Source organism: Triticum aestivum, chromosome 2A (genome assembly GCF_018294505.1).
Source record: "Triticum aestivum cultivar Chinese Spring chromosome 2A, IWGSC CS RefSeq v2.1, whole genome shotgun sequence".
In the NCBI taxonomy this organism is placed as follows: Eukaryota; Viridiplantae; Streptophyta; class Magnoliopsida; order Poales; family Poaceae; genus Triticum; species Triticum aestivum.
The window spans coordinates 414,979,913-414,988,392 of NC_057797.1; the positions used below are offsets into that span (position 1 = coordinate 414,979,913).

Sequence of the window (8,480 nt, forward strand, 5' to 3'; positions counted from 1 at the left end):
ACGGTGGTATAAGGTGACAATATTTACTGAACTTATCAATGGCAACTAAGATTGTGCCAAAGTTTTTACTCTACTTGTCAACATTTGGAGTCTAGTTTGGAGTCTAGCTGTCAAGTCCCCCCCCCCTCCCCCGTGACTGCGTTGCCCCCGCAGGCGACCAGCCGTGTTCCTGGCGCCTTCCCCCTCGAGCCCTCTCTCGTTACTCCCTTCCCGCCATCGTCGATGGCGTCCGGCGCCGGCGGCCCCTGGCCTTCACCTCTCGGCGATGTGCCGCCGTGGGGCAGAGCGGAGCCGTGGGGTGCACCTAGACAGCGACGGTCCGATACGACGGCGGGATGGCCTGTCGTGGTCGCGGGTGATCTGCTGGGCGGCGGCACCGGTGTTGGTGGCGGGGTGGCGCGATCTGGCGGTGCCCGCTCGGCCCAAATCCAGGCCCTTGGGGGCCCAACTGGGTCTGGGCAGGATGGTGGTGGGGCGTGTCGATGGCGTGGCTTTCAGGAGGCGGAGGAGCAGTGTTGGGCTGGTGGGTGGTGACAGCGCTGGCGTTGGCCTGCTGCAGCATGGCGGCCGGGCTTTGCGGGCCCGATTTGGGCCTGGGTTGGCCCGGGTGGCCTAGTATGCCCCTACTGCCACATCCGGACGGTGACCGTGACGGTGCTGGAGGCACAGGTCTCCCGCACGATGGCGGTGGAGGTGGTTCCCTCCCGCACGGTTCCGGTGCTGCCGCTCCCAATTCCTGGCGCTCCTCTCTCCGTCCTAGGGCTCGTGATGGTGATCTAAGTGAGGCAGCGAGGGTGGCATCAAGACCACGTTGGCGCATGCTGGTGGGCGGCAAGTTGGTTGGTTGGCTCCGGATCGGTTGGGCAATGGAGTTTAGGGTGCGGAAGAATTCCCTGCCGGTTCATCCGGCACCGACGCGGTGACGCTGCGGGTGCCACCATTCCTTCTTGAAGGGTGTCGGTGGTGTCCATCCCCCACTTCCCTCTGTGAGTCGGAGGAAACCCTAGGGCACGTCCGGGCAGCAGCGTCGGCGTCACATTCCTTCTTGGAGGTGTTGCTTGGTACGCGGCGGTTAGGACCCTTGGACCGTGGTGGGACGAATCCGAAGGGCGCAGCGGTGGCGGGTCATCCGCGCTTTATCGAGCTGTCGTTGTTGGCATTTGTTTCTTCTTTCTTTTCCTTTTTTTTGGCTTGATGTGCTGCTGGCCCCAGCAGTTGCTATGTGATCGGTGTTGGTTGCTTTATAATATAAAGCAGGGGGGGCTATTTCTTCAATGTTTTTACTCCTCGGCAACCCTCCAATGAAATCCTTACTAACCAGATTCTAGTCCTCTTTGGGTATGGGAAGTGGACTCAATAACCCTGGTTTCTTGGTGTGCTCAGACTTGGCTTGTTTGCATACGGTACAGTTCTGAACATAGGCTTGTATGTCCTGTTTCATTGCAAGCCAAGCAAACAACCCTTTAATGTGCTGATAAGTGGCTTGGAAACCTGAATATGCACCAATACCACTAGTATGTAAAGAGAGCATAATTGCCTGATGTGCTTCATTGTTATGATTCAGCCAAATTCTATGTTTGTACCTGATGACCCCATTGACAAGAGAGAGTAGCCTTTGACATTTATTCCTGCAAGTGCCAATTTCTGCAACAATTTTTTGTCTACAGGGTACTGTTGATAGCCTTCAGTTACCACAAATAGCCACTTGGGTGTTCAAAAGGAAATGGCAGCCAACTCCATAGGTGTAGGGGGCCTTAACAGAGCATCAAATGCAGCACTATCCAAACCTTTTCTATAGACAATGTTATATTGGAGCCCCAAGAGTTTGAGAAATGCCTTATGTTGCATAGAAGAAAAGCTACTTAACTGCTGATCTTGCAAATGTATCGAGCTTTTGTGATTAGTAGAAATGGTGAAAGGTGCATGCTGTAAGTATGACTTCCATGTATCTACCTTTTCATGTGTGGATAGGGCCTGAGACTTAGGGCCAGAGCTTTGCCGAGGTAAGAGAGAGGGTGACCCTCGTGCATAAGCGTAACTCCAATCTCTTTGTTGCTAGTATTTGTTTCTACAACAAAATGTTTCTTGAAGTTTGGTAGAGCTAGTATTGGAGCTGCAACAAGTGCTTCTTTGAGATGCTGAAAGGCAATTTTAGTAGTAGGTGACTAAGAAGAGGGATGGACTTTCACCTAGTTCGGCATCGGTGAACTTTTCTCTTTTGAGACATATGACTGTTAATTTCTACTGCTATTTATTAGTAGTTAGGATGAACTACCATTTATGTATTAGTTAGGACTGAAATGATGTTTTGATCGTGTGCAGTAAGGTCATCACTGGTGAGAAGAGGTGATCACAAGCTACGCCATGCCCAACCCATGTCACCAAACAAGCATGCGTTTTTGGCATACATTTACTCAGTTAGGTCCAACTGAGTCACAGATAAAAAGACCAAAAAAAGGATGCAACCTACCAAGCATGCCCTTGATGCATCGCTCGCATGCGCAGAGTTTCTGGACAGCTCGCCATCGGTTTAAACTAAAAATCCTAACGTGGAAATAAAAGATATTCTGATGGCCGATCTGTGTACGATTATCTCCATAATGTACTCGATTTGGATGTCCAGAAACCGTTGGATCGCATGATGGTGAGGTGTTCGATCCTCTGTAACCAGTGAAATGGGCAGAGAAAACCTCGTCTTTGCTTAAACTGCAGTGCTGGGCAATGTTGGCAAACACCTGAACCGGTATGGGTGAAGATAAACAATAATGTTGCCGCGGATCAATGTTCTTTAACTCGCTTGCACGCTTGATTTGTGTGAGAGCTGGATCTAGAAGGGTCATAAGTTTCTGGCGACAACAAAAACATGATGGGAGAAAACACATCTTTGAAATCTCATGGGGCGAAAACAACAATACCAAACAATCCATTTGCTACAAAGATTGGAATAGTATAGATACTCAGAGGTTTCAAATCTCAACGACACTCTCAGGCTACTAACGTAAGCAATAACCACCATTATCCAGCAAAACAGACCATGCATGACTGGGCGGCACACTAGTATTTGATTGGTGCCAGGATATCCAACTGAGAACCCAGCTTCTCCTCGGCAGCCTTCTCAGCCTTGAAGCGCAGCTTGGCCAGTTGCTTCCTCCTGTCATACGACACCTTTGCCTTCTCCTTCCTCTTCTCCTCCAGTTCCTGCCAGTTTAAACAAAAGAGGTGATGAGCCATTTTCCAAATAACATCTAGTTGCAGCAGGTATGCCTATGTTTTCAAGGCATGCGCTCAAATAAAGAATTAAAAACAGTCCCCAATCAAGAACCTAACATGGCGCTGGAGATCTTGCTGGTCAATGGCCATTAACTATTGAAATGCTCAACAAGAGCAGCGCACATTTATCTAACATCATTACGATATGTGCAATCTGATTTTGATTTTTTTTTCTAAAACGATCTAGCTAACAAAATAAAAAACAATAAGAAAACAAGCCATGGCTGTCATAGGAGGCCTCAGAGATCTTGGTGGTTACGATCATCAACTGGGGAGCACCCATCAAGAGTAGCAAATATAGATCTCACATCATATGCTTACAACTAAAGCACAGGAGAATCAAACAAAAGAACAGGGTAAAAGCCAAGTCAAATGTACATGAGGAACAGGTATTATGAGACCCAATCCCAGTTTTATGATTTGCTGTCTTACTTAAATAATTGAAGCAAACTATAACAGATTTAAACAATAATAAGAAAACAATCCCTGGTTGTTAAAAGAGGCCTCAGAGATCTTGGTGATTATGGTCATCAACTGGGAGCATCCATCAAGAGTAGCAAATATTAATCTCACATCATAGGATTATAACTCAAGCACAGGAGAATCAAACAAAAGAACAAGCTAAACACCACATCCAAATGTTAAATGAGAATCAAATAATTGAAACAAATTAGCAAACAAATTTTAAATAACAATAAGAATCCCTGGAAGTTAAAAGAGGCCTCAGAGATCTTGGTGATTATGGTCATCAACTGGGGAACGCCCATCAAGAGTAGCAAACATTAATCTCACATCACAGGCTTATAACTGAAGCACAGGAGAATCAAATAAAAGAACAGGCTAAAAGCCACAGCCAAATGTTGAATGAGAAACAGGTGCCGAAGTCCCAATCGCAGTTTTATGATTTGATATCTGAGTTCAAATAATTGAGACGAACTAGACAACAAATTTTAAATAACAATAAGAATTGCTGGTTGTTAGATACGCCTCAGAGATCTTGGTGGTTATGGTCGTCAACTAAACACAAGAGAAACCAACAAAAGAACATGATGATAACCACAGCCAGATGTTACTACATGAGAATCTTACAATGGAGTGTGGCAACAAATGCCATGATCAATCAGAAATCATCATTGACAAAATTAATCAAAATCGGTCTAAAAGATAAAAATATCATCAGGCACGAGGGAACAGGCGAATTAAAATAGCTTTTGCTGTCAAAAAATTAGCATGAATAGTCAGAAGTAGCTGGTTGTAAGCATCATCTTTGTGAAAAATCAATGGACATCAGTCCTGAGTTTCTGCATCATCCCAGTCATGCTAAATTTGCACTTACAATGTAAAAAATCAACAAATTCAAATGGCACAAAAAAGTTCTCAATGCACTTAACAAGGAAGGAACTGATGGAAGCTACTAAGCTAAGCACAAAAGGAAACTTGACAGTGCCTTTTGTTAAAATCAGTAAAATAGGCTTACACAATTCAGCATTTCACTCTATCACTATCCAAAACCTTATTTCATGTCGACCCATAACCTAACCTGTGTTTCAGCTCGACAGCAATTAATTTTGACTTAGCCACACAGTGAGAAGCTATCATCTAAAATTCTCAATAAAAATCTGGTTGATATCTACAAACTAAACCCACAGGACAACTACATCTAACATTGTGAGCCAAAGAATCATATGTATGCATCACATCATCATCATTTTTGTTCAGAGGTGACAACCAGAGTGATCGATGTAACAAAACGTACCTTGATAGTTTCATGGTAGTTCCATCCGACCTCCTTGGAAAGCTCGCCGAGCAGACAGAACCTGTGCCCCGGCTGCAGCCTCAGAACCCTATCCAACAACAAGTCACACAAAGATCATCACCACATAACTAACTAAATCCGCCATTAGAGTGCAAGCAAGAAATATAAGGCGCGTACTTTAGCGCGTCGGGAATGACCATACGCTTGGTGCGATCGTAAGGCGGCGGGACGCCCTCGAAAGCCTTGAGCCTGGCGAGTGCGGCCTCGCCGCGGGGCGTCTTGTGCGGGATCATGCCGCGCACGGTGCGCCAGAAAATGCGCGAGGGAGCGCGGAAGTGGATGGGGCCGTGCGAGGGCTTGGTGTTCATCCGCTTGCGGAGGAAGCGGAGGTACTTCATCTTCTGACGGACCAGCCCGCCGGAGATGCACATCTCCTCGCACCGGACCACCACCACGCGCTGCCCGTTGAGCAGCTCCTTGGCCACGATCGACGCAAGGCGACCCAGCATGTGGTGGCGCGCATCCACCACCACGCGACGCGCGGACACACCGGAGCCAGACACCATCGTTACCTGTTGTTGGCTTCTCCCTTCCTCTCTTCCTCCGGCTCCGGTGCTGGTCGTGGGTGGCGGCGGCGAAGGAGGGAGCAGTAAGACGTTAGGGTTTATGATTTTATAGGCGACCAGGAGGTAGCAGATTGGGCCAGGCGGTTGCTAGTGCTCTCAAAAGAACAATAGGCCTCGTTACCTAATAAACTCTTAATGGGCTGTACTCCACAAAAAGTCCTAATAGGCTTACACTATGTCAGAAAGCGGGTCAGTCCCGTGCGCATGTTGTGAACAAATTTTTGAAACTTTGAACATTTTTTTGAATCGGCAAACATTTTTGGAATCGAGTAACATTTTCTTTAAATTCAGGAATAATTTTATTGTTTTGATGAAAAAATGTATTGAATGCATGAACTTTTTTTGAATCCATGATTATTTTTAAAATTTTGCAAACAGTTTTTGAAATTCGCAAACATTTTTTAATTTTTTTGAACATTTTTAGTTCATGAACATTATATGAAATCCCAAACTTTTTTCCAAATTTGCGAGCATTTTTTGAAAATCATGAACATTTTATGATTTCCGAACATCTTTCAAAATCATAAATATTTTTTGTATTCATGAATATTTTATGATTTCTCGGAAAAAATTCAAAATTCACAAAAAAAAATGGAAGTTTTTGGAAACCTTGAATTCTTAAAGAAGTAAACAAAAACATAAAATAAAAAAACAAGAAGCAAAGAAATAAAATAGAAAAGCAAAAAAAACAGGAGGCATCCCGTTGCGCATATGGGCCGGCCCAGAAGGGCGCACGGGGTGATGTCTATTACATAACCTTATCTTGTAGACTCTGTTGGGCCACCAAGCACAAAGTTTTGTAGTACAGCGGCAAATTTCCATGGTTTAAGGTTTATCAATCCACAAGAGATGCATGGGGAAGATGGTTTGTCTCAAACAACCATTCAGTCAAATACAAGTGGTCTTTTAAGCCCCCCCCCCAAACACTCAAAGTTGTTAGGTGTATAGGTGCACTAATTCGGTAAAGAGATAATGATAGATGTGCGATATTGATGGTAGAAATATGTTTTTCTAATCTGAATAAATAAAAATATCAACGTAACAAGTAACAAAAATGAGTTAAATAGTGTTTGAATGCGTGGAAACAAGGCACATGGTTCATACTTTCGCTATTGCCACCTCTCAACATCATTACTCCCTCTGTTTAGTTTTGTAAGACGTTTAAGACATCTGAAATCGAACTGTTTTGGGTGTTGTTTTAAATGCCTAAAACGTCTTACAAAAGTGAACGGAGGGAGTAACATAGTTCAACATCATGATAATCCCTCAACACGTGCAATAGAGAGTTGATCCAAAGTTTCTATTTTTTATCGAAGAAAGTAAGAAGAAATTCCGTAGGTGTGCTTAACAGCAAACCACCTCAAACTTGTCTTTCTAATATTAATCTATTGAATCATCCCTATGTGCCATGCATAGTCCCAAAAATTGTACTACGATGCTACTCCCGTAGGAGTTGTTGGATTCCCTCAAGGGGAAAGGTGATGTAGCACAACATAAAGTATTTCCCCCTGTTAAGAATCAAGGTTTATCGAACCAGTAGGACTCACCAAGCTAACAATGTAAACAGCACTTGCACACAAACACAATACAAATGCTTGCACCCAGCCTGACTAGGAGGTTAGTAATCACATTGTCTTGCTAGTTACAAGATTAAAAGCAATAGATAGTGATAATATCAAAGAGCTAAAAAGTAAAAGGAATGTAAAAGAGCAAATTTATAATAGCTTTGTATTAATGGATAATGGACATGGGGCCATAAGTTCACTAGTGGCATCTCAAAAATAGGTAGTGGCATGGTAGACAAATTACTGTTGGGTAATTGACATAATAGGGCAATTTATAACTATGATAGTTCATGGCATTATCTCACGTAGGCATTACGTCTATGATAAGTAGACCGTTGATTCAGTTGCATATACTACTATTACTCCACCCGGAGACCGCTATCCATCATGCATCTCAAAGTATTAAGTTTGCAAGAAACAAATGAACGCAATAAGCAAGATGACATAATGTAGACAGAAAGAAATATAGCAATAAGATTAAACCCCATTGTTTATCCTTAGTGGCAACAATACAAAGACGTGTCCCTTTCTGTCACTAGGATATAGAAATCACCGCTAGATTGAACCCATTGTTGGGAAACATAGTAGAAAACAAGAAATCGCGCCTACGATCACCCAAGATCAATATGAAGATGCATAACAGGTTGGGATCACGATCGGTACCGTCACCGAATTGCAGCAAAAGAAGGATGTGCCGGCCTAGATCGTACTTGGAGTCCCTCAAACCGTCGATGAATGATCCCACGAACCGCCCACAAACAGTCCCTCAAACCGAATACCGAAAGCACGGCCTCTCTAATTGGTTGCAAGCATGCAACCTTCAAGATCCAGCAGCATTTCGCCATCCAAAGCAAATCATCACCGAAGAATTAGAAGGAGGAGATTAGAACCACACAGGGCTTATAATTATGAGTACAAGAGGATTACTCTAGCTTCAATTAGTCAACTAGGACCAACTAGGACTAGAACTAGAAGAACCAGAGGAGGCTCCAAAAATTGTAGATCCAAAAGAGCACAAATCCTCATGTTTATATAGGATAGAGGGGAGACGGAGGGCTCCCACCAAAGGGGGAAAGTTTCCCCCTTGGTGCACTAGCCAGGGAGGACGAGTATGAGTCCTCCTCCTCTTCTAGTTCGGCCTCCTTTCCCCCACTTGGGCCTTTATGGCCCAAGTTGCCTTCGACATCTTTGGTGTTTTTAGGCCCGTTGATATTTAAATTAAATATAAAATGCTCTAAATACTTCTAGACCACTATATATATA

The 8,480-nt window shown here is 44.1% G+C and overlaps 1 protein-coding gene and 4 non-coding genes across 5 annotated transcripts; all 5 read right to left on the reverse strand.

The window, feature by feature from the left end:
- Positions 1 to 2,864: 2,864 nt before the first annotated feature.
- LOC123188847 (60S ribosomal protein L13a-1) lies at positions 2,865 to 5,681 on the reverse strand. Its single transcript, XM_044601120.1, has 3 exons — positions 5,204 to 5,681; positions 5,027 to 5,114; positions 2,865 to 3,198 (listed from the first exon to the last, which is right to left on the reverse strand). Exons 1-3 carry the CDS (start codon positions 5,590 to 5,592, stop codon positions 3,055 to 3,057), a joined length of 621 nt encoding a protein of 206 aa, XP_044457055.1. The 5' UTR covers positions 5,593 to 5,681; the 3' UTR covers positions 2,865 to 3,054.
- Positions 3,506 to 3,588, reverse strand: LOC123038415 (small nucleolar RNA SNORD24). The gene has a single exon (XR_006417861.1). It is a non-coding gene; the product is annotated as a small nucleolar RNA SNORD24 (small nucleolar RNA).
- LOC123038416 (small nucleolar RNA SNORD24) lies at positions 3,772 to 3,853 on the reverse strand. Its single transcript, XR_006417862.1, has one exon. It is a non-coding gene; the product is annotated as a small nucleolar RNA SNORD24 (small nucleolar RNA).
- LOC123038417 (small nucleolar RNA SNORD24) lies at positions 3,990 to 4,072 on the reverse strand. Its single transcript, XR_006417863.1, has one exon. It is a non-coding gene; the product is annotated as a small nucleolar RNA SNORD24 (small nucleolar RNA).
- On the reverse strand, positions 4,504 to 4,586 carry LOC123038436 (small nucleolar RNA R12). The gene has a single exon (XR_006417873.1). It is a non-coding gene; the product is annotated as a small nucleolar RNA R12 (small nucleolar RNA).
- Positions 5,682 to 8,480: the final 2,799 nt, after the last annotated feature.

Coding starts and splice junctions, on each gene's coding strand:
- LOC123188847 (XM_044601120.1), bottom strand. CDS start 5,592: ATGGTGTCTGGCTCCGGTGTGTCCGCGCGTCGCGTGGTGGTGGATGCG. Junction 5,115..5,203: donor GTCATTCCCGACGCGCTAAA/GTACGCGCCTTA, acceptor GTTGTTGGATAG/GGTTCTGAGGCTGCAGCCGG. Junction 3,199..5,026: donor ACTACCATGAAACTATCAAG/GTACGTTTTGTT, acceptor TTAAACTGGCAG/GAACTGGAGGAGAAGAGGAA.